Below are 26,312 nucleotides of genomic sequence, written 5' to 3' on the forward strand. Positions count from 1 at the left end.
ATGAGTCGCTGGGGATATTTGACCTGGATTTATTTTTGCTTGGATGCAAGTAAAAGTAGCCTGAATATTTGATGTTTTCTTCTAGAAAAAAAAAAAAAATCCTTTCTTACATACTAATGAATGAATACAATGAATATGGTAGCTTTTCTCATACATGAAAAGCAATGAAAGACCCCTTTTTCCCAGTCTTAAATGCCAAAGATGCCTTGAAAGCATTGGAAAACAATAGTGAAAATGTGCTAACCAAAGGAAGCCTGCACCTTGTGCTCTGGTTTTATATAAGTATTTTGTTAAATGAAGCAAACTGAACCACAAATGAGCTCGTTTGAGGATAGACTTGACTGTAAATGAGGGCATTCCATAACACCAAGGAGAAGGAGCATGCAGAACAAACTTATATATTACTATTCAGAAACTGTGAAACTTGAAACATAGAATGTGTTTGAAAGACTTTCTTGAGAGACTCCTTTACTTGAGAGACAAGAACAAAAGGAATTTCATTACTTTACTTACATCTATGGTGTCTTTGTATTGATAAACACACACCTGCAACTTCTGCCTCAGCATCAAGGAGTCTGGTATTTATTCCTTTTATTCCTTGCAGAACAAAGTATTCATCTATCGTGGGAAGGAATATGAGAGGAGAGAGGACTTCCAGGCACAGCTGATGAGTCAGTTTCCCAATGCAGAGAAGATGAACACCACTTCAGCACCTGGAGAGGATGTGAAAAACTCTCCTGGCCAATGTATCCTTAAACATATGGGAGATTAGAGATTCAAAGTGGTTTGGGGAAACTTGTTTCTATCAGAGGTTGACCTGTGTGCAACAATAATATCCTGGGAGGGGTGAAAGGTTCTTACAGTGGCAGCACAGTTTGCAATTGTACTTATGTCCTGCATGTCTCTTATGGATTGTTTCTAAGGTGTTTGCTCCTGTTTCTTACACAATTCTAAGGTGTTTTGTCTCTTTCACTCTTTGTTCAAGTTCATGTCTAGTTTACCTTTACTGTCTCTGAGTGGCAAAAACAGACGAACATTCAAATTGGCTAAAGTTAATGCAGCAACTTGTCTTATTATCTCATATTCCTACCTTTTGTGACTTGATATTAAATTCTTTTCGTCCTAGAATATTGTTCTGACAGGCACTGTACTTGGATATCACATGTATACCTTGGCCACATAAAACATGTCTTTTGTCACTCTCAGAAATTTCCTAGGAATATTGATGCATGCTAATCATTAACCACCTTCCAGAATGCCCTAAATTATTATTGTTGTTTATAAGTACTGTAACAGCTGCTTGCACACATTTTTTACTTCTTGTTCTGGTTTAAAGTGTTACTGGCTGAGCAGATTATGAGACCACCTCATTATATCAGAAACTTTTTTCACTTGTTGATTTTCCTTTATGGATTTTCAAGGTAATATTATAATGTTTCATATGTTCTTTTAAGTTTGTTCTCATGCAACCTGCTGGAGAAGTAACACTACTTTATTTTTACATGCAGACTGAACTAAAAGAGTATTACAGGCTTGTCCACAATAGCACATTAAGTTTGAGAGCCACATTTCCATGAACTTCTTTTGTCTCTTAAATATTTTTATTTTATCTTGAGGATATTATTCTATCCTTTCTTAAAGTAGAAATTTTTCAGTTATATTTGCAAGTTTCAAAAGATATATTAAATGAGAAAAAGTTATATAATCTAACTGGAAAGTATGAGATTTAAATATACTGAAACACATAAGAATACTATATATTTATTTACAAACGTATTAGTCAGATTAAATCATAACACTTCATAGGAAAAGCAACTCCCAGGTAGATGGGCTACTCAAGTACAGATTTCAAAAAACAGCATGACGTTATACATGCTTAAAGCTAAGTAGTTAAATTGGTAACAGATGATGCTGATGTTATAAGTTGGCTTTGCTTTAAAATTTAATTGATGATTCGGTGTGATAAATTATGCTGTAGGTGTTTGAGCTCAGTGAAAAATAAAAATGCCCAGTTTAAAATTCATGTTAGTAAATTTTTGCTTATTTCTATTAACATTGTTTCCCTTTTTGGCCAAGAAAGCTCCACGTATGAAACTCCAAAGCCTGCAGATTTTTCATCAAGAAATATATTTTTCCTTTCACAGCAACTAGTATTTCATAATGATAGTTAATAGTACAACCTTAACATTCACAATTTAAGACATACAGTGTTTTACAGTGCAACCAGTCCTAGAGGAGCAACCTAGGTTCAAAAATAAGGCAGTACCTGACCAAATTATAAAGTAAGTGAATTTCTGTAATAGATAAGCTAATGGAAGTCAGTCTGTACTCCTGATTTTACAACTGGTTATTTTGTGAACTCAGACATTTGCCAAGGAGTCTTAGAACTTCTATTGTCTTAGTTTATTGACTTATGCATCCCTTAGACATTTCATGAAAGAACAACTACCACTTAAGGAATAACACATGGTTACAAGGTATGGTGGTATCCATGCTTTGTGTCCAAGGTCTCCAGTTTTCAACAGAGCTTGTGAAACAAGTGGTGAAGAGGGGGGTCTTTTGGGGTTACTGGGCAGTATGAGCAAGTTTGAATTGAAGGCTCTTGTACAATATAATCTTGTTATAATTTACCTTGCCAAGTGCAAAGCACTTGGTGGCAAAATGGTTCCCACTGTTACCACAATCAAGATTGTGTTGAGAAATATGGGAAGTGAATTGTCCAAAATATTTTGGAGAACTGACTGCCTAACTCTTTCTGACTCCTAACCCACTGCAGAATAGGTTCAACATGTTACATTCTGATTAAGCATTTTGATTACATATGAAAAATAATGCTTCCTTCTAATAGATCATGCAAAAACACAGCACATATTGGAATATTGGCTGACCTGATACACGTGAGATTTTTAACTCCCAGTCCTTTCTGCCTGATTTTTTTGCAGTTTGATAGAAAAGCTGTTAGACTAGAGGACAATTCCTAGTAGGGTAATTGAAGAAACCTATGGACTTTTATGTTTGCAAACATGGTTAATAAAAGCTTTTGCTTATCACTAGCATGTCAGTGAAAAAAATCAAGAGAATATTTGTAAGCTTGTACCTTAAGGACAACATAAAGTACAAGCACTATCATTTAAGGTAGCATATATTTTCTTTCTATTCTTTTAATTGCCTCGTGAAAATGCAAGCTATGATTATATCTTCTGAACTGAAACAGGCATCTTGAATTTAATGCTCCCCCAATAATCTTATACAGCTGCATTTTTTCATGAAAGGGAAGCTTTGCAATGCCTACACTGTTAGAAAAAAAAATAAAAATAATTTATTTAATAACATTTGTATTGTGACTTCCCAAAAAGAGACTGAAGATAGAAAGTTTTTATCAGCAGAGATTAATTAATTCATAAATGGTCCACACTTCGATTCAAACCAACTTTCACCACTGTGTGCAGCCTTCTTTTTAGAATCTTTCCTGAAATTGCACTAAGTTTAGAGTAGGAAAATATGAATTGCCTCCCCACACACACACCAAAGTAAAAACAGCAGATGCAAACACAGATCTTATACAGTAAGATAAATAAATGAACTGTGGTCCCAATTTCAACGTTTATTCATTTTAAAATCAGAATTTCACAAGACACTTTGTAAAAATGTCCTGTTAGACTAGATTTCAGTGTAGTGCCAGCCACGTTTTGGACTCATAATGGATTTATTTAGGGAAGTGCTCCATATAAAGTATAGTCTTTTGTTACATAGGAGATTTAGTAATTACTCATCTCAGCTGTAGTATTCTGCCAAATTGTGAATTTAATCTAGTGTTAGAGGAAGGATTTATTCTTATGAGTGTACTTTATTGGGCACTTAATTGTTAGTTACATTAGTTGCTGGCAATACATTTGTTCTATCAAAAAGCTTTAAAACATCTGTCCTTTCAGATGGAACTATATAAAATGATCTAGCTAGATATGGCACCATTTTGCCACTATTTAACTGTTGTTTTTGTTTTGTTTTGTTTTGTTTCTTCATTGACAAAGATAGTCTTAGTAGGTGGAATAACAACTGTTTGGGGTCCCTTCATTTATGTGTTTCTTTAGGCTTCCAAAACATGGCTTAGCTGTGCTGTAAAATGTTTCTGAGATTTTTTTTGCTCTGCAAAATTAACTTTTATTTGACATTGCTTTAAACAGAACATAAAAACTAGAAAACAGAGAGAGATTACTTTATGTGGGCAACAGAATACTTAGTCAAAACTGTATCCAGTGCTGAAGAGTGAGTGGTTATGAGTCCCGTTGATGCTCACAGTGATTGAGATGATTCATTAACTAAATAGAAAAAAACATAACATGAATTTGCAAGAGATTTCTTTATATCGATTCTCCCTCTGCAAGAGTTTATATACATTTTCTTATCTGTCACAAGAAATGATTAATTATGGCTTTAGGTATTTAGTTTATTGAATAGCTATTGTTCTGCATTGATAGCTGGAATGTTAGAAGTGATTAAATTGATTGGAAATGGGACATGGCTGAAAAAACATGTGTTTCGGTACAAGTGAGTCTCTGTTGACTCAATTATTTTTTAAAAAGTATACTCCTTTTAAGTGCTACTGTAAAGCAGACAAGCAGTGAGCCTGCCACAGTAATAGTACAAGAAAGTAAAAATCTTTTATAGACCTTCTTCTACTGTGTCTAATACCGATCTGGAAGTTTTAGCATTTTTTGTTCCTGGAAATTGCACCCAGTCACAAGTTGAAACATACTTAAAAAGTTGTGCGTACTGACCCTGGTTTATAGATACAGACAAAGTGGTTGTCTCCTGAATTTTCAGTAGTGTTTTATTTATTTATTTATTTTTATTTTCTGGAGCATTAAATTTCCTTTCAATTAAAAACTCAACTGATTCAAGATGAAATGTTTCACTGTGATAACAGGAGACATAAACTTATTAATTCTGTATTTTACAATAGTCTTTTTTAAATCTTTCAGTTTTTATAAGTCCAACAATGTCCACCGGTTCCACTATTCAAGACCTGTCAGAAAAGGATCTGTTGACCCTGAAAATGAATTTGCTGTAAGTAAGCAAATGACACATTTCTGTTAGATATGACTGACTGAATTCTGATCTAGATCTTCTCTTAGTCTGAGATTGCTCATTACAGAACCTGTATCTTTATGGTCTGGTTCAAAAATGATTAAAAACCAGATTCCTCTGCTTCAGTGCTATTCCTGTGTACTTGGTGGTATATCACTGTTTCATGTGCAAGTAAGCATCATATAAGTATATTCAACATATTTGCATTAAGCAGTAACATTTTCAGGTACTGATTTTCATTATGAAACAAGATAACATGTAAGTAAATACCAAATGGTTTGCCTCTTGTAGTTTACAATGCTTGTCAGCTCCCAACTTGACATGAAGTGGTGTGTTGTCTGCTTTCATTAGTCCTGTGAAATCTTTATAAACCAGAGTGCTGCCTATATCATTTTTATTCCCACACATAATGTTGTAATGTTGAGAAATAGTCTTTATTGTTCAAATAGTCTAGGAATTCTGCAACACCATAAATTACTTTTCAGTGTCATGCATAAAAAATGTGGTATGTTTCTGTATTTTAGTTTAGCAAGTGTTTAAAAGAAATCAGATATTTTTTAGTTTACATCATGAAAACATACCATCTGATCTTTATGGCTAAGGCTGTCCTCAATGGGAACAGCGATTTATTTCAAAAGTATTTAAAGAAGAAAAAAAAAGAAAAAAAAAATCATGCTGACCATAATGTCAGCAAAATAATGACTAAATTTCACATAACAAGCTTCTTATGCACCATTAAGTGTTTCAAATGCCAGATCTACACTGACATCCGACCTTTGCACTTTATTATCAAGATTCATGATGCACATTGGCTTTGTTTCTGGACTGGAGAGTTCAGAAACCAAGTATATGTAGTCCTTGAAATTGTTTTACAAATAATTAAATGGTGACTGTCTTCATTGTTAATGATGGTAAATAGTATTCAGACTTCCTTCAGATACATGGAAATTGGGTAGAATATGTGGAATTGGAGTACATTTTCATTGCAGTCATTATTACACTTCTCACTACTGGCAGCTGAAGTATAAGTATATATATTACATCATATAAGTATATATATTACATCAGCTGATACCACTACAATAAGAAGCAGTAGGACAAATGAACTAGTGGCATTTTAAAATACCAACATGTAGTCTTGTTCAGAAGGAATGGTAAGGAGTAAGAATGCTGGCAAATTGTTATAGGGCAATTTCTGCTTTTAATTGCAGAAATACTTTTTGAAAGTAGAGGGAGACAATATCTGGGTAGAGAATGTAAGAGTAGGTCATTTGGTCATTTAGCCGCAGACATTCAACCTGTAATGGCAAAGGAATGGATACTAAATTCAATGTTCAAGGGTAATTTTCTATTTTCTCTGCTTTGTGCAGGCGTAGTGCATGAGGATGACCTTATCTGAAATCAGAAAATGATTTGTTCAAATACCTATGCTGGATTCATTTTTGCAGTCTTTTTATGCAAAAATAAATATGCATATGTTTTCCATCTTCACCCTTACATTTCAGAAGATAGAAAAGATTGAAGTTTTAAATCCTGAAGTATCATTTTCTCCTTTATATCTTTTTTAATAGTCTATGTGGATTGAGAGAACATCATTTGTTATAGCGTACAAACTTCCTGGTATTTTACGATGGTTTGAGGTCATCTCCATGTCACAGGTATGTATTAGCATGCTAAGAACCTGTAAAACGTGTATATATGTGAATCCTCATCTACAGAATAGTTATCAAGTTTATCACACAAAGTAAACATTACTTATTTTTAAACATACAAAGCTGATAGAATTTGTTGACCTGCCTCTTCCAAGTTCCTCATTAAAAAAAAAAATAAAAAGAGAAAGAATCCTGCTTCTCTCACTTAAGCTAACCAGCTGACTTTTTTTCCTTCTAATTTCCTTATTTTCTCTCTATTCTTTTACCTGCGCTTTTCAATGCAGTTGCTGTCTACTTCCATGCAGAATGATCTGCTGCATGGCACAATCTCCCTTTTCTCCTCAGAACTTTTATTTGAAACACTGTTAGCTTTCTATCTTTATTTCATGCTCTTGCATCGTCTGGTCTTGAACCCCGCTATGTTTAGCATCAGAGGTTCATACCCCCATTCTAGTTTGAAGGGTATGAGTGTTAGGGTTTCTTTTGTTTTGTTTTGTTTTTAAGAAAAGTTTAATTTTCCTATTATACTCTTTTATTCTTTTCCTCTTGTTATTACACGTCATGGCATGTTACAAATAAGCTGCTTGGATCAAAAGACTTTGTCATTTGCCTGGGTTGTGTCTTGTAGCATTATAGATGCAACATCATTCTCTGAGTTTAAATCAGCCACTGAATGAGTGAAGGCTCAGGCACTTCATTTGCATGTTCTACAATGTGCCTAACTCATCAGAACAGGGAATGGCATACAGATACACCCAAGGATGGATTGCTACTCCTTGCCCTGGCTTCAGCTGGTGCATTCTGTGGGTTTGCCTCTTCACAACATCTCTCCTGCGTGTCAAGCAGCATTTCACAAACCACAGACACTACAGAGAGGGTGTGCTTCCATGTGCACAAAGACTGTTTACATCTCATTATGGAATATGATAATGGTGGTGTCAAACCAAGCGCTATTACTGGATTTCTGATCCATTTAAGAAAGTACCTAGGAATCATCATTACATAAATATAGCTAAGATACCTTTAATGCAAATTCTATCATAGGACATTGAGATAAAGAGAATTAGGCTTTTGTTCTCTTTCTATGCATTGAAGTGTACAAAATGTTTACAACGTAAATGGCGTAAACAATAGGAGATGATTTGAATCATCTGTCGGTATGACGTAGCAAATACTAATCTCTGACTTGAAGTTTCTTTGTGTAATGCATTCATGGAATACAGGTAAAATCCAAGTTACAGAAACTACAGAGAAAATGAATTCTTAAAAATGAAAGATTTTAAGTTTCAAGTATACAAATATTTTTTTTCTCAAAAATGATTTAACAAGTCTAAATGTGTATTTGAATTTATCTGGATCAAGTTATTACCTTAAATAAAGATTTACTAAATATTTTTCATCTTTTATTTCTTTATAGACTACAATTAGTCCTTTAGAGAATGCTATTGAGACCATGTCCATGACAAATGAAAAAATTTTGATGATGATTAACCAATACCAGAGTGATGAGAACCTTCCTATTAATCCACTTTCTATGCTTCTGAATGGAATTGTTGATCCAGCTGTAATGGGTGGTTTTGCTAAGTATGAGAAGGTAGGAGTTTTTAAGTCAATGTAAAGGTTATATTCAGATGTTTTATATCCTAATTCTACTTGATCATGATACACTTCTGTCCAAAGTGGCCGTGGAAGCTAGGCTGGGAATATGAAATCCACAAAGACCCTTTTATGCTGATCACACCTGATCAGTAGTCTTTCAAATCAGAAAGTAGCATACATGCAATAAAGGTATTGGGAGAGTAACTGAAGCTCAATATAAATAGCAGTCATGAGGGCTTTCATATATATTTAATATATAAATATATATATAGGGTTTTTATTACATTTTGTAATGAAAAACATCAGACATCAAAAGGTTTGCTCTGGAGTAAATAAATCAAGTTCATCCTGTAGTAGGTCTGTAGGATTTAAATGTAGGTTATCTATTATGTTGTTATCAGTGTTTCTCAGCAATTGCAGCCTTTCTGCAGAGCAGTTTTTGTTAAAAATGAGAACACAAATAAAAACTGCTCTGCCAATGTCTAGAGTAACTGAACTGTAGCAAGTTTGTGCCTAAGGCCAACTTGGTTTAAAAATAATAGTAATATAAAAACAATAAAGAAAAAGTCAGGAATGTTTAAAAACTCATATTCATTTTGTTTGCATTCTAAATTACTAAGGTTTGGGATGAACTTGAATGTAAGGCTACTCCAAAGCTGTAGAGTGTTATTATTTCTGCCTCTAATTTCCTGATGGAAAGTATGCACTTTGTTCAGCAGGCTTGGCATGTCAAACAGACTGCAGGTTTGCTGAGTGGATGGTATATATGTATGTATGTATACACACCAAATATATATATGTAATAAAAATGATGTGCTCTGGAGGAGTATGACAGGCTGTTAGTCCTAAAGTACCACTTTTGTAAACACACAAACAAATGACTACATGTATGCAACATCTAGCTCTGCTTATGTATGACAGTTCATACTTGATTGTATTAACACTGGCTGATAGTGTAGGGCACCTGAATAAAATGATAATGTAAAATGTGGCACTCCAAATTTATGCTTTTTAGTTTCAGTGCAAGCTTACAAAACAAACAAGAATTTGGTTTCTTGTATTAAGTGTCTCAGGCTGAGAAATGTTGGATAAAGACTGAAAATCTTAACAAAAAAGAACACCCCAGTTCTCAATTAATATATGAAATTATCAGTAGCATTACCGGGCTAAGGAGCATGGATATGTCTCTTTATCTAATAACCAATATTATGGGCACCAGCTGTAGTCACTGGAGCAATCACTGATCTCTTTATCTGATGGAATGAATTCTTTTTTCTCTTTCTAAGGCTTTCTTTACAGAAGAATATATCAGAGACCATCCAGAGGATCAAGAAAAGCTGAATAGACTTAAAGATCTAATTGCTTGGCAGGTAACATCTTACTGGCAGCAGTTATCTGAAGCTTCCTCAGCTTTTTTTTTTTTTTCTTTTCTGTTTTTCAGTTCCCTTGTAGCATCATTTAGATGATTGTGTTGTTTTTCTATACTCAGAGGAAACTTTCTATTGCTTGTTTGTTTGTTTGTTTGTTTTCAGTTTCCCCAAAGTGAGGAGGAACAGAAAAATAAGATTCTGGCTAGAAATTTTCTGTTCTATTCCTTTTCTTTTAGAATATATGTAGTTGTAAAAGGACTTTCTATTTATAATCTTATTTAGGTATGAATAATTTCCCTTAAGAAGGACAAAGGATTTAAACCATCAGTTTTGATGTGCCTAACAGAAAGCGTGTATTCCTTTACAAACCTGCTAAGATCACTGGCAAAACAACATTAACCATAATTCCTTACTGTCTGCTGTAGCATGTATTTGCTGAAGTGTTCTTGGGGATCTAAGCAATCCCATTTTTTTTTATTTTTATCTTTATTTTTTAATATGTGCCTAAACTGGAGGAATGGCTCAATTTCAAAATTACATCTTATTTCCTGAAGATTGTTATCATTATACTGTCCTTTAGGAGTTAGCTGAAATGTCATCTGAATCAGAGAAATTATCCATACATCTCCTTATGGCCTGGGGAAAGCAGTAGGCCAGAAAAGTACTTGAACGTACTATTTAGAATGGTTTACCAAAAGCCATGTGTAGCAGGCTACATTAGTGATTAAAATAATCAACATTTCAAAACTCAGGTGTGTATTCAACTGAAGTCAAAAGGACTTCATGAACTGATGGGAAAACAAGCATTTTTAAACATCATAAATTGTCTTTGTAAATATATCTTTCTTAGAGATGACAGTGTCTTTTGTGTTTTTTGTTGTTGTTGCTTGTTTGTGGATTAGTTTGTTTGTTTGTTTTACATTAGGAATTTTAAGGAATGCTAGTTGCTTACAGGATTTACTTAAACTCAGTGACCGTTCACGACTCATGCTACACATCTTTTATGTGACACACAGCATGGAAGACCATTAGTAAATATTTGTTAAGCTATATCTCCAGAGGAAAGCGGAATATTCTGTCTATACTAGCAGCACCAAGGTTGTTTCTTGTTTTATTTTTAGTGTACATACGATAAGCCAACCAACCTGCAGAGCCCTTTTATCCTTGAAGAGAAAAATGCACCTACAGGAGGTAGTAGCAGGAAAAAAATGTTTTTTTTTTTTGCTGAGATTCAAAGGAAAAAGGCTCTTCTCATTGTCCTAAACATTTGTTATGATAAGACAGGGTAGAAAAACCTGCTCTCAGAAATCATCAGCTCTATTTGCATTATCTAGTCCAAACAGAAATTATTGGCAACGATATATAGCAAAATAAATGACTGTTAGAGACTTGAATTTTTGCACATTTGTAGTTTGTGAAGAAATCTCTATGAGGTCTTCTGAAATGTAAATGATTTAAATGAGAAAGAAGAATCGTTTACTGTTTAAATTAATGTGTACAGCAACTGCTCTATCCAAGTATAATAAAGTGATCTCTCTTTCATGAGGCATTTAATGAAATAATATGAGTTGATATGATATTTTGCTATCAGAAGTGTCTGGTCCAACAGATTAATTAAATCTGGACTTACCTATCTTCCATATCTCTTTCTTATCTAAACTCATTTTAAAAAAATCCTTCTTGCTGTTTTAATCTGATGCCATCTTAATAAAAGGGTACATTATCTCAGTTTTCATGGACCAAAATGAGCAAGAATTAACAATTTATTCCTCTTTCAGAAATGAAGCTTTCAAATAGTTTTGACTGAAAGTTTTTTTCTGTTCTGTGGTGTTTCTTCTTGTCTCATTTTGATTCAGCTTGGAAATTTCTTTGAGTCACCAACCTTAACAGCTTTTTTCTGTATTGTTGCCCAACTCTGACTCTGTATAGTGTCACTTTCTGACCATCAGAAGTACTAAGTGGATGCTGTACCATGTGTGGCATTAGAACTAATATAGTTATTTGGTTCTGTCCCCATAAATCCTTTTAAAGGGGACAAACAGATCTGTCTGTAATAGATCTGCTTTAATACCATGTTTTTAAGATGTATATTGAATTGAACTACCAAAAAAATATGATAAGGTCAATGGAAACTGATGTATACAATATTAGTTGTATTTATATGGTCAGAACACAAAAAGTAAGTATAGAATCTAAGTGGATTAAAAAAAAAAAAAAAAAAAAAAAGCATTACTGGGAAATAGCTAAAAGTCTGTAGTAAAGCAGTTAGAAAAGGGTAGCCACATCTGTTGAACAAATCTCATAAATCATCATCTTCAAAGACTGAAGAATAATGAAATGCCTTTATATTTTAAAGAGAAACACCATGAAGTTTCTCTTTGTGACCACACATTATTATTTAAACAGCCTGTAGAAGTGTGTCATCATCTTTGGAGATAAGTTTTGTTTTGTTTGTTTTTAATTGATATTATTACACTAATACAATAGCAAATATAATAGTAGCAATATAAAAGCAAAGAAAGGAATTGTAGGGAAGAGGGGCTAGAAAGTAGTATTGCTATCATATTTGCTTCATTGTAAATTTTTGTTTGTTTGTTTGTTTTGTATTTGGTAAGAAAGCTATTCCTTCTGGCAAAGTTGAAGGATTTTTAAGAAATTAAAGTGCAAGGAATTATTTGATGAACTGATACAAAGATACCTTTTTCTAAATGTCTTTAGTCATGTATTTTCCTCCAAGGCAGTTGGTAAGTTGTTCTTTTGAATCTAGTAGGAGGAGCCAGAGATCTTAACCCCTCTGGTGACCTCTCACTGACCCCATCCTGGAAATAAGGAAGGCACATGCATAAAGTGGAGAAAAGCCAGCTTGGTTAGTGATGACTGCCTCTGGTCATGGCTTGAGTTGTTCGTTTTTTGTACTGAAGCATTATCTTAATGATTTTTTTCTTTATGTGTGGGGAATGGAAGGGAAGTCTGCAGAGTAAATTCAAAGAGAAAGGAAGAGGTCATCTCTTAGTAACCATGCATTAACATGCTAAATTGCTGTAGTAATTGTAGAAGTGATCATATGCTTAAGCCCCAAGTAAATTGATTCAAATTTTACCCAGTCACTCTTTTATTCTAAAGAGAAGAATTTGAAATGACTTGCCTGGAGTCCAGTTGGATATTTTGCATCCTTACCATATTTCTAGTAAACTATGGCGTGCATCTTCATAAGCAGGTAGTCTACAGGTTTTTTGCTTTTTTAAAATTCACATGGTGTGTTTATCTCAAACAATTAACACAAAATGCATAGGAGAGAAAAAGCAATCACTATAGCTGAGCAAGCCCACTTTTCGGCTCGTACTGATTTGCCTCTTTGCTGGTAAAAAATTCTGTGGAATGTTTTTGCTCCCGATCATATCATTTTCAGCTGACGAATCTATCCATCAATAACAGTAACAGTTTGGTAGTTGATTTAGCAGATACTTAAAATGCAGTTACAGGGGTTGTCAGAGCCAGTTTAATATTCTCTCTTGTTTTCTTCTATTTTCACCTCTTCAAGATACCTTTCCTTGGGGCCGGAATTAAAATTCACGAAAGAAGAGTTTCCGATAATCTTCGCCCTTTCCATGACCGAATGGAGGAATGTTTCAAGCATTTAAAAGTTAAAGTGGAAAAACAATATGGAGCAAGAGAATTGGTATTGCTGTCCTTTTATTTTTTATTTTTTCCTACTCCTGTGCTTTCTCTACTTAATATATATCTTGTTCTTTCCTAACCAAATGCGCATACACTTTTGTTGCTTGTGGGTTTACTTGTAATCTGAAAGTAATGGGACCTGAGTTTCATAGTCAGAGAGTTGATTAATTCTCTAACCTGTCAAGTATTCCTCGTTTGGAAGATTTGGAGTATTGTATTATTTCCATTAAAAATGCAATTCTTTTCTGTCTTATAAGGAAGCAAATTCTTATATAAATTCTTATAAAAGCAAATTCTCATGTTTCTCCACTTTGTCATTTTTGTTAGAAGCTTAGAGCATTGATGTGCAATTGGTCTTGCTGTGTTAGCCACTTCCAGCTGCGTTGTAAAGTAAAATCTATGATGTATATAAAACTAAAAATATTAGTTGAGACCAAGGTGAAATGTATGGGAATTGAAGGATAGCTTCACAGAGCCTTTAGACAATTTTTGAATAAAAATCTATCTGAGCTTGTGCAGGCTAGCACAAAGGATATTTTTGGCTGTTTTTCTGTGACACCATTTGCATTGGAAATTATTTTAGTGTTGTCTTTAACATTGATTATTTCATAAGGGAATGTATGTATTCTTTTAAAGGGGAGAATAATAGCAAGTTTCTAATCTAAATTATGGGTATTGTGCTGTGTTACACACCTATATGATGTGAATTGCAAATATTTTTTCTGTACATTCTCGTTATTTTCAGTCTCATGTCACCAACAACAGTGGTTGTAATCCACAATTAGCAATCTTGCTTAATGCTTGTACCCTTCATCACTCTTTTTGGGATCAGCAATTAGGAAAGAATTTTGCAGGAGCAGAGAACACACTTTCTTTGTGAATCTTTCTTTTATTAAAATCTCTACTTCTATTCCCCAACATTTTCAACATTCTAGCTTTTTTTTTTTTTTTTTTTTTTTTCTTTTAATATATCTTTTAAATTTAATCCTGGAGATTTTTCCTGAAGTGGTCTATGAACAACACTAGGGGTGCAGTACCTGTTGCACTCCCTTTGAATATTCTTTAATTCATGGTACATTGCAGTAGAATATGTTCTGGCACGATTAGTGTCCTTCAAGCAAGGTCAAAATAAAGCTATTTGGCCAAGCAAGTGCTCTAAAGTGCTCTCAAATGCTTGCTGTAGGTCTGTTCAGAAGTAGATCAGCAGACACTGTTTAATACTTTTTTTCAGACACAAAGTTAATTATGTAAATTGTAGTTTATTTAGCTTATCATATCTTATTTATTATTATTTAGCTTATCACTTACCATAGCTTAGCTTATCACTTATCATAGCATTTGAGAGGTCTTTAGGCTAAGAGTAAGAGTTTATCCAGAGAGAGGGAATAATCACAATCGCAATAACTTCAACTATGCCAAATGTTTGCAACACATCTGTGCTATCTTTAAAACCTAGAGAAAAAGGATGGAACATGGTTCACACAAACGTGTTTGATAAAATGTTTATCCTTCCTATTTTATAGCCAGATTTTGATGACAAGAGAGTAGGACGTCCAAGATCAATGCTGAGATCCTATCGTCAGTTGTCAGTTATTTCACTGACTTCCATGAATTCAGACTGCAGTACTCCAAACAAAATTGCTTCAGAAAGGTTGGTTACAAACATAATACTATTTTTCTTTCAGTCCTGATTTTTAGCCAGTTTTAGGGGATGAAACTTAAAAGATTTACAAGAAACATAAAATTAAAAAAGCATTCAAGTATAAATCCCACTAGTAGTCTTTTCTGACTATGCCAAAATGATATTTAACTGTGGCTAATATTTCCTCTGGTTTTAAAGATACATTATTTCAACCTTAATAGACAAAATACACTTGATTCTCACTCAAAAAGACATTTCTTTTTCAGGAAACAAATATTTTATAACTTAAATGGGGGTTAGAACTATGTGATCTTTAAGGTCCCTTCCAACCCAAGCCCTTCTATGATTCTATAATGACAATTTGAAAAACACAAATATCTGGGTTCTTTTGCCTCTTTGAGTCAGTACAGCTTTTAACTTGCTATCTTCTTTTTGTGAAAATTGGAGAAGAGGGAAGCCTTTACAAGCTTACAAGTGAAGAGGTAGAACTTTTTAGTAAAGCCTGTCATCGTTAAAATGTTTTGCCTAATATGCTTTCTTAACTGCAGCTCTAGGGTGAGGGCTTTATAGACAGAGAGAACAGTTGTAGGTGTGTTCATTTAGCTTTTTCATCTAAAAGTTAACTGCTTAATAAATTATCCTTTGGGCACATAAAGCCTTTTTCAGAAACAAAGCAGATATAAAATTAATCCCGCTGAGCAGTGCTTGATTATGATTTTTGTAAAATCTGTTCTATCTTTTCGAGTAGTTGTTTTTTAAGAAGTAAAAAGTCCAAAGGTGTATGATGCTAACTTGGAAGAGTATCTGCTTCAGGTACCACCATCTTCTTGCATATTTGACTGCCAGTTCAGTGTTTAACACTACTTAATTACATTTTAAATGCTCATAGGTTTTGAGGTTTCTAATACCTTATGAAATTCCCCAGGTGTTCTTCCTACCCTTTGACTTCCACTCAGCAGGGGTGTTACACACAAATGTGATTTGTCATTTCTGCCACCTCGTGTCCCTAACAAAGCAGGGCACTTCCTGTGATACCATTCAACGACATCTAAGTAGCTAAATCATGCACATATTGTTAATTCACATGATATTAATTATTTTCCAGGATGGGTCAGCAAATTTACCATACTACCTTGTTTTATCGATTTGTAAGTTGTAAAATAATTTGAACCCTATGTGCAATAGGATAATTTCATTAGCAGAGAGGGAGTAAAGCTGTCATCCATTTCCCACTTGTTTTTTCTTAATTAAAGAGTAGCCCAATATTTAAACCCTAAATATTAGAGGAATGGAGGAGGGAGATTTTGTTTTATCAGTAGGTATGTGTATTGCTGTCCAATATGGTGAAATAAATAAGAGGATGCACTTAAAATGTGTGTATAAATAGTATTATTCCTGTTCAACATCCAAAATAGCATGTCTCGCTTTCAGCACCATCATCACCCCACATAAAGCTACCGTATGAGCTCTGACCCTGTTTAGTTTAGGAGTCCTTGAGTTAATGCACACATCTTCAAAGAGAAATTTGCACTTAATATTTAACAATCTTTGTAATATTTTAAGACATTGTAATACCTCCTGAGGGCATCTTATTAGCAACTACAGTTGCCAGCTGAAACATATCATATACTTTCTGCCAGTGTGTGCAAGGTTGCATTGAAAGTCAAAAGGGATGACCTGCATTAATTGAGGGTGAATCAGAAGTTCAAAAGACTGTAGAAAAAAGAGTATGGAAAATGGGGAAATGATGTCAGAATACCAGTGGCTTTTAAAATATTATTCAGCAATTTTTCTTTTTTTTTTTTCTTTTCTTTTGCTCCTGCAGCTTTGATCTGGAAGTAGTGCTACCAAAGCCAGTAAAATCAGAATCAGAGGAGAATGGTCTACAAATTAATCCTCACCCTGAAGTTAAGATGAGGAGGTCCAAAAAAAGAACAAAAAGAAGCAGTGTGGTGTTTGCTGATGAGAAGACAGCACCTGATATTTCTATCTCTGATATGAAATGTGTATGTTACTGGTTTAGACTTGTATTTTATAATCCATAAAAAGAGGACATTAATCACTCACTTAGCAAAAAATATATATTTCACATGGAACTCTAGCTATCAAAAAATGAATTATGCAGGATACAAAAGTGATCTGACCTGCCACAAAAGAAATTTGCAGGATACTAAAAAGGGAACAAATCAATGGAAAAATCAGAACATTTCTATGTGCTAAGAATGACAGATAACACAGTGTTGAAGCTGCACAGTTCTGAAGCTTGCTTAACTTAAAATGGAGTACAACATTGGGAGGGTTAAGGTAGCTTTCCTGTGGAGAGGCAATTCACTGTGCTGACATTTCATGGCAGCTCCTTGTAGTCAGGGCTGTTTCAAAAGTGATGAGCCCTGTACTTTTTGTACCTTGTTACGGAACATGCAGCTGTTAGGAAACTGCAAGATTGCAAACAGAGTTCCTTAAATGGTGCCAGAATGAAGTTTGGAAGCACGGGCATCTCTTGCTTTGTAGATCATCTTGAGTGCCTTACATAACTTACACAGTGCATTTATTTATTTATTTATTTTAATGCTTTAGTCCTCAGGAGACTTTTCTTCTTTAAGTGTAAAAAGAAATAATACAATCTGAAAGATGTACTTTTGATAGGCAAGCCCTGCATGAATTAAAATGTCAGGCACTACCAGACTGCTGAATTACATGGAAAAAGAGTGCAAGTCATTTGATCAAAAAATTTTTGGCAGAATCATCAAAGGCAAAGTGAATTGAATAGAAAGCTAAGATTCTTTCAAAGGATGGAGATCTTAAGTCATAACTCTTCTAACTGTTCTAGTAAAGTCTTACCAGAGATGTTGCTTTATCTTTGCATATGAACTTGAAACTGGCAAGCAGTTAAATTCATGCCTGATAAAGTATTTTCTCTTTTTCTTGGTCCAAGATTTCAATGACCCTTAAAAGAATAAAGGGAGGGTGTATTGAAGAAAGAAACTATCCAATGGGTGTGTTCACCTGCCTTTTCTTAAGTTCAGAAAAACATTTGATTCATTGCATAATTGTGTGATTTCACAGTTGAGAAAACTTTGAATGGAGAAGGAAAAGCCTCTGAACTAGTTTATTGGTCTGTCTGGACATTTTCTGGGAAGCACACTACAGCAGGAAAAATGCCCTGCATTAAATATGCCCACAACTTCCCTATTCAGCAAGTATATTTTGTTCAGACTGTAGTCAGTAGTTTCAAAAGACAAAATATATGTTCACAAATGATAGTAAATACATATAATGTAACAGGTTTAGGTTCTTAATTGTTTGTTTATGTAATATAAACACATGCATAATTTCTCCATTCTATAGTGAGGAGGCGAGGAAGGTTGGAATTTTTTGTATTTTTTGCTGCTACAAAGCAGAGTGACATACTCCTACTGAAAACAGGCAGCACTAGAAACTTAAAGCTATGTCAGAAGAAAATACTGATCTTTGAACACTGAGCACAGACCTTAATTACTTGTGGAAGAGCAGTGCTCCAAGTAGTATTTGAGTTGAAATATTTTATGTGTCTTAGCTGAAAGAAGCTACAATAAAGCAAACACATTTTCAGAAATGAAGGAAGAATTACTTTGAGCTAGATCCTGCAATCTGCCACATGTCCCTAGTCTTTGAGCTTTGAATTGTAGTGAAACTTGTAGAGGATTGTGATTGTCTCATGCTCTCATACAAGAGAGACAGGAAGCATGCAGGCATGTTTTGAGAAGCAGTAGTATACAAAACCAAGTAGCATCTTTGCCCTTTGATTACATTACGTACAGATCCACCTAACTGTGTATAGTGTTGCAGGATTTATTTATTTATTTATTTATTTATTGCTTCAGGAAAGTAGTGACAAGCCTTGTAACAGCCAAGCTTGCTACTACATTAATTTAATAGAGAAAAATATTTTCAAAACTTATTTTTACCTTGCAAAACACAGTCAAAGCTGGCTGATGACATACCAAAGATGGTAGGAACACCATTCTACACTTCCAGATTACATAATCTCTTTTAGCTACCTTTTTTAGAGTAATGTTTTTTCTATGTCAAATGAGAAGTATTAATCTAACTAGAAATTCCACAAAGAACTAGGATTGGGCACATTCATTTATTTATTTATTTTATATGCTTTTCACAAAACATTATTTTGCCTAGATATTTGTTTTGCATATCTTAGTTCATCATTAAGGGCTTTTCTTATTTTTATTATTATTGTTATTGTTATTAAACAGCTGTCAAGGAAGTATGAGTTCATGAGTGACACCAACCTCTCAGAGCATGTAGTGGCACCTCAGAAGACATCTGTCCTCAAGCAGATGAGCTCTGTCAGTCGTTCTATGCCAACTATTCCGGGTAAGCTGCTTATAGTAAGATGATGAGCATTCTTCATTTCTTGGCTACTTAAGAAAATGTAGCACTGAAGTGTTTGCTCCAAGCAGAAGCAGGTAGCTGTCTCTGTGTGGTTCTGTGGCTCTAAGACAAACACTACAATTTAAGTGTGTGCTGTACACGTGAGGCTGGACTGCTACTATTGCTTGATAACTCTGTGCTGCCTAGTAGTAACATACTGAAAGTCTTATTTCTGGAGCTCTTAATTTTGCTTCCTTTTATAGTGTGAACATTCAACATGCCTTGAAAGAGGCAAGGATTTTTTATCTTCCCTCATCTGAAGGGCCTCGCTTGCAGAAGGAAGGGGTTCTGTAGTCTTCAGTTACAGCTCAGTGTGTTAGATACAGAGCATTTCTTTGTTTCAAATCCTTTTGCTTTGGCAGATGAATTTCCCCAAAGGTTGCCCAGTATTAGGAGTTTCAATTGATGCTGTTAATATTAGAGAGGAATCTTGTAAGCCTTGCTCACAGCAAGAGGAAGGGGAAATGAAGTAACACAACTGCCCCCTAGAAAGCGTGATAACTGTGTGATAAAGAAGGGAAAACTGTAAGTGAAGGTGGAACTCATTTCTAGGTCAAGGTATACAGAGAAAACGTTGCATGATTTCAGTATCCTTTCCCCCCATCTACTTCCATAGCACATCCAGTTCTCAGCCTGCCCTTCATCTAGCCCTGTTATTGTTTCTATCTTTCCAGATGCCTATAACAGACATTTAGTACAATGCAACAGTAATTTCCTGCCCAGATTGTCATAGCCTGCTGCTTCTTCTTTTTATCTATATGTATTTTTCTTCTTTGAACAAATGTATTGATTTTTTTTTCACTGTTCACTTTCAATGTAATGAAGTTTAGTGTTAAAATGGGGAAATTTTTGCTTATTTTTGTATTCTGAGAATAAGGTTAGATTGTAAAAGTCTCATTTCTCTCTAGTAATTGCAGTAGTTTATTTCAAATTCTACTTTGTATTGCACTCTATCGTTTTTTTTTTCTTTTCAACCAATCTGTTTCTGTTCTAAGGATTAACTCTGTCCGTCAGCCCTGTGTCACCTGATGAAACAATTGCATCACATAGGCTGAGTCAGCCAGTGTTTCCTTCCACCTCAGATGGTGACAAGAGAACCGTCAAAAAAAAGAAAGTGAACCAGTTATTTAAAACAATGGTAAGTTCTGACAATGGTAAATTCTGTGTGTTGGGGGGGGGGGAGTGTTACCTCTTCAGATATTTTAAGCTATGAAAATCAAGTCGATTTAAAATTCCATAAGACTGTAAGTGAAACTTTTATCTTTTTTTCCTTACTTCTCTTATCAAAGAGAGGAGTGGAAACTGTGCATAAGAAACATTTGCCCCTGGCTGTGCTTTCTGGAATAAGAATGTACTTCATACGTTTAACAAAGGCACAGATGTGCAGTTCTGCATCTGTTCCACAAGAGGTCTCATTTGACCTACCGATTTTTTCTGAATTATGTAACACTTATTAGCAAAAGAGGAAAGCAATTATTTCTTGTTCAATTTAATTACATTGGGCAGTTTACACTAGTATCAGAGTAAGGTAAGGGTAGCATATACAGTAAAACATTCAGAGTGTGAGTTAGTTTCTGGTGTTAGGGATGATCATTAGAAAGTAGAAATTGGCTTACACCGGAGTGTAAATCGTGTTGCTTTAAACAATTGACCTTCTTTCTGTGTAGTAAACTTTTCTTTGGCTTATGTGGAAATTTCAAAAAAAAAAAAATTAAACACCATTGAATTTAAACAACGACAACAAAAATACAGCTATATATTGCTATCTAACTATTCAGTGGAGTTATCAAGATTCAAAAGTTTTACTATTTTTTCAGGTAGTGGAAGGATGAAATTCAATGCAGATGCTGTTATCTACTTACGTGTAGTATCTAAGCATTCTGTGACACTTGTAATATTTTACACATCATCTCTGTGCTGATATTTCATATTTCAAACTTTTCATATTCATCAATTAGTTAGTGGAGTCTTTACAGAAAAAAAAAAAAAAGAGATACCTTTAGGAAGGTTAATCAGCATTTGGGTATTTTCATACTCGTATTTTCCTAGTAAGAACAAGAATACTCTTAATTTGAAGCCTGTAGGGTTTCAGTTATGTTTGATTTATCAGGTAATGCTCTTTTAAGACTGAGGAGTAACAGCTTTTCAGCATGATCTCATCCACACACATTCAAACCTAAACAGAATATAAAATGGAAAAAATGTCCCTATTTTTGAAGTCTGAAAAAGCATTGAATAAATCCACTTAATTCCCTTCTATAGTGCTGCCACTGTATCATTGAAATCACGTGGACAGGTTTAAATACAGATTTATAGTTTTGCAAAGTAGGGAAACAAGTTTAAAATATCCAGGATTTGGTCAATGCCTTTTTCTTTAGTCAGAGGTTAAGGAAAAAATCTAATAATTAATATAAATATTACTGAAAGCAAAAACATTAATCATATTAACATATGGCACTCAGTTCCTCTCTCTCTCTTTTTTTTTTTTTTTTTTTTTGCAGCGTATTTCCAAAGTTCTAGAAGATGGAAAATACTCTGTGGAGCACCATTTCAAATCTCCATCTACAGATCTGTAATTAATTCCTGTAATTAAATGACCACTTTTCAACCAAAAATAATTATATATACATGTATGTATATATCCTACTTTAGACAACTGTCTACTGTAAAGAAAAGCACCGATAACAGGTGACTGAGGGAGAATATAAACAGTATTCAGGGTTCTGATCAGTTATGTGATATAAATACAGGAATAATGTTTCAAGCAAATACTCCAGGATGGGTTCACTAGGATATAAAATGAAAGTTTATTGAGCCTGTGGTTATACAAATCATTGTGTGCTCCCTGGTGATAAAACTCACTCCTGGGAAGAAAGATGTTAAAAGGCCATCTGCAGTGCTTGCCGTATAATGTAAGTCCTATCCTGTTCTTTTCAAAGAGCACAGAAGTTATCCTTTTGTGCAGCTTGTATAGGCACACTCCACTTATCTTTAAACTACTGCTGGCAAGGTTGTCAAGGCAACTGATGGCTCAGCACGAAATAGTCACTTCGAGTGTGCTCTGTGGCCCTAGTTGGATTTACACTCCTTGGGTCCCTCTGCTGTTCCCAACGCACTGCTCTATATCCTCAAATCTTACTCAGGGTGATGTCCATGATTCTGACACCATATGCCCAAGTTATTTTCAGAGTAGCGGGTACTGTATTGAACACATGCAAAAGTTTATTTACACATGTACAAGTTGATTTTACATCCATCAGTATGATAGATACAAGCTGCATTTTTCTACTGTTCATCAATAAAATAATAAAACTTTATTTGCCTTGAACCTTTCTCACTGGAATCTCTAGATGTCATCACATATGTGTTTAATAGCATCTTACTGTCATCAAATGAACTCTAAAAGCCCAAGGCTTCTGCTTTCCAAATAAGTTTTCTGTGTCCCTACAACTTAAGAGGCAGAGTTGGAAGATAATGCCTTATCAGCATGAAGATAGACAGCACAGGTCAGCATCTCATTTTTCTTTAAACCTGCCAGTTATTTCTAAAGGCAAGTATATTGTCCAAAATTAAAAGTTGCCATTTAAATGGGTTTGGGTAAGAGAAAGAGATTAACATTATTCTTGCTGAGTGATAGAATCAACAGAAAGGCAACTTCGGTTTGTTCTAAGCCTAACTATTGCTCTAAACAGTCTTACGTTTAAATTTAAATAAGCTAATTAGCTTAGACTCATTGCTAGTTGTCAGTTTGAGGCTGTTTTCTACAGAAATAATTAGCAAGTGAGAAGTTTGAAATATTTGCCATTGAAGCTAATACTTCACCAAAACAAATTTTTGCCTAAAATAACAGTAGAGAGAGAGAGAGAGAGAGAGAGAGAGAAAAAAAAAAGTCCAGTTTTAACACTAACTATAGGATTTTTGTCATGAAAATTGGCACTTTTTTTTTTTTTTCTTTCTTCATTTGCCTTTCACAGCAACTTGAAAATGCTTCTGAAGAAGCATAAACGAAGAACAAAACTTTTCTAGAAAAACCAACTCAGTTTAATTGGGTAGGTATCTCAGTGAAAAGCTGAGGGGGACATGTTTTGCATCTTGCTAACCTGGGGGAAGAAAGAGGAGAGTACTCAAGCTGTCTTTCACGATTATTTGCAGATTCATTGAAGAAATATTGATATCACAAAATATTTTTTTTTTCTGAAGAAAAGGTTTTGTTTTACGGGTAATGAGTGAGGAGAAATGATTTAACATCTGTTTATTTTGTAAAGATACCTTAGACATTTTCTGCTTATTTTGTCTTGTAGCTATGCTTTTACATGAGATTGGAATGGAGGAGTTTTAGCTCAATCTGTTATATGAACTAGAATTTAAGATAAAAATGTATGAAGAGTGGAAAAATAAAAAGAGCCCAGAAACAAATGCCAGGAAAACAACATCAAAAGGAAGTTTTGTGTTGAGTATTTTGTTGTTGAGGTTCAAGGGTCAGGCTTGTGTTTTGATTTGGTTAGTGTAATTTTCAATGCAGGGTTTAGATTCATATTTAACTTACCAAATATCAACAAAAATCATATTAGTTTGTCCAGTACCACAGATTCAAACTCTTGCCAGCCCGATCTTGGATCTATTTCAAGCTTGAAATCATGTAAATCAACTCTGATCAGAAAAACAAAAATAACTCAGAAAAAATATTTGTCAAGAACAAAGCATACATGGACCTGAGATTTAAAGGATGTTGTTTGAACATCAAACTCCACAGCCACTCACAAGTTTCCAGAAACTGTGCATGTTGACATTTAGTCCAAATAAACAGCAAGTGATGCCCTGAAATAATGAAGTACAAGTGTGCCAAACTGGTAACATCTATTTTAAAGCATAAATCTCAACACTAATTATTGTAATTTCTGTCAAAAGCTGAACAGGCCTTTAGCTCATGTATGCAGAAGAGGGTATTCTCAGGTGGCATCCAACCTTATTTGACTTTTTTTTTTTTTTTTAATAGGTATATACAAGTGAATCACAAAGGGTAGAAATTTACTTCAGGATAGGGTTAGGCTTTGGCTGCTGTCCCAGGGAATTAATGAAGCATGTGTAGCTTCACCTGTAATCTGTATGGCTCCACCACCTCTCAACATGCAGGGTCAGAAACGCATTTATGGAGACAACGTTTTCATGTGTGTTTTCTGACAGAGTTCATTCCAATTCTCACGGACATTTCAGATAGACTGGACAGTAACAGCCTGGCTTTCAGGATTGCTTGACAGTAAGGATCTGGACTGAGTAACTTGGGTCTGTAATAATCTGTGTTTAGCATGGGATAGAAAAGGCTGCATATGCAGCTACAGTTGTATGTGTTGACTTGCAGAAAGCTGTCAAGCTGCAACAGTGTAATATGCATTTAAGCTGCATGCCATAATGTTCAGTTAACTAGATGTCTGAATTTTAGACACAGGCACTGGGATTTATCTATGATGGAGTGGTCTAGCTCCAGAAGAGCCGCTGTCAATGGAGTATGAGGTCTGCTCTTAGATGGCAAATGTGTGCATTCTGCTATATCAAGGTATTCTGGAGCATTCTTGAATTGATTTGGCACTAGCTTGGGTGTTCAATCTGTCCTTGTTTGCACAACATAATGTACAGCAAACTGTACAAGTTCTCATTATGAAATGACAACTCAATTATTCAGGCTCTTTTGAACTTAGTGCTCTTAAAAATTCAGTAAAAATCAGCTGGGGTAACCTGGAGGGAAGTGTTCAGACTGAAGTCAGTAGGGTCACGTTTCTGAACACAGTGGGAAGGAGAATTTTCATAAAAATTTTATTTACCCCAGGAATGCATTTTGGTCTTGAACTAAGACTTAATGTGCGATACATCTGTGTATTTGTTGTAGGTACTGCTTGACAGTGGACTTTTTTTTTTTTTCTGTATAATTTGCAGTCTGTAATCTTTCCTGTAAAAGAGTGGAATTTTGGGTGAAGTAATGGGTACCACGTTGCTTGTTCACTATGAAGTCCAAAGATACATTCGATATCATTGGATCTCTGCTTTCATTTTCCTTGTTGATTGTGTTTGGGATAGGATATAACAATTTTATTATCCTTACAACTCTGCAGAATCTGAATCAAAGCTGGTCACTAAGGTCACAATATTGAAGCAGCTCTATCGTGTCTGCTTATCAATGGATTTTTACTTCCACCTCAGTCAGAGAAGTGGAAGCATCTTTGAAATCAAGATATAACTTGAATCAATCTAAAGGTAGTCGAGCTCTCAAGTAAGTTTGTTCCACCATGATCATGGGATGAGGGCACATCTAAATGAGAAAAGCTGTTAAATATGTTACTAAAATATAAAGGTAGGATGGAAGAGAGCAGTTTTGTTTATTAAATGGATTTATTTATTTATTTATTTATTTATTTATTTTGTTAATTCATCTGTGGTCCAGGACTTGTGCATAAAGCCATCTAAACATGTAATTTTCTTGCTCTTTCATTTTAAGGATTTTGACTTACCTAACAGGAAAACAATTTATTTTGTTTTCCTTGTTGTTCCAGCTTCAGCATAATCCAGGTGAAAAAAAAAGAAAATGTCCCAGAGTCTAGTTCTGTGTATTCTGACATCAATATAGGAATCATCTAGGCCGAGGACATTCTGTTGTAAAATCATATCCCAGATCGATTCTCCATACTGTAGGGGAATAAAAGTGATGACTTACCATTCAAACACAGGGTCCTTCCCATGCAGAAATCAACAGAATTCAGCTAATTTAAAGCCAAACTCTCTTTTGAGTCATCCCTTTATAAATAAATAAATAAAATAAATAAATAAATAAATAAATGATCAAGGAGGACAAATAGTTTA

At 34.5% G+C, this 26,312-nt stretch overlaps 1 protein-coding gene across 1 annotated transcript in view; it reads left to right on the forward strand.

Annotated features, from left to right (window-relative positions):
* Window positions 1–22,268, forward strand: part of DOCK2 (dedicator of cytokinesis 2) — a gene marked incomplete at its 5' end in the record, with an annotated part of 189,235 nt that extends 166,967 nt beyond the window's left edge. Inside the window, 12 exons of the mRNA XM_084295002.1 lie at window positions 605–746; window positions 2,201–2,282; window positions 4,983–5,067; window positions 6,660–6,746; window positions 8,158–8,334; window positions 9,626–9,709; window positions 13,251–13,388; window positions 14,911–15,038; window positions 16,855–17,035; window positions 19,283–19,403; window positions 20,456–20,598; window positions 21,962–22,268. Of these exons, the coding sequence (XP_084151128.1) occupies window positions 605–746; window positions 2,201–2,282; window positions 4,983–5,067; window positions 6,660–6,746; window positions 8,158–8,334; window positions 9,626–9,709; window positions 13,251–13,388; window positions 14,911–15,038; window positions 16,855–17,035; window positions 19,283–19,403; window positions 20,456–20,598; window positions 21,962–22,036 (1,443 nt within the window). The 3' untranslated portion in view covers window positions 22,037–22,268. The remainder of the gene's footprint in view (window positions 1–604; window positions 747–2,200; window positions 2,283–4,982; window positions 5,068–6,659; window positions 6,747–8,157; window positions 8,335–9,625; window positions 9,710–13,250; window positions 13,389–14,910; window positions 15,039–16,854; window positions 17,036–19,282; window positions 19,404–20,455; window positions 20,599–21,961) is intronic.
* Window positions 22,269–26,312: the final 4,044 nt, after the last annotated feature.

Source organism: Netta rufina (assembly GCF_964035555.1).
Source record: "Netta rufina genome assembly, chromosome: 14".
NCBI classification, from domain to species: Eukaryota; Metazoa; Chordata; class Aves; order Anseriformes; family Anatidae; genus Netta; species Netta rufina.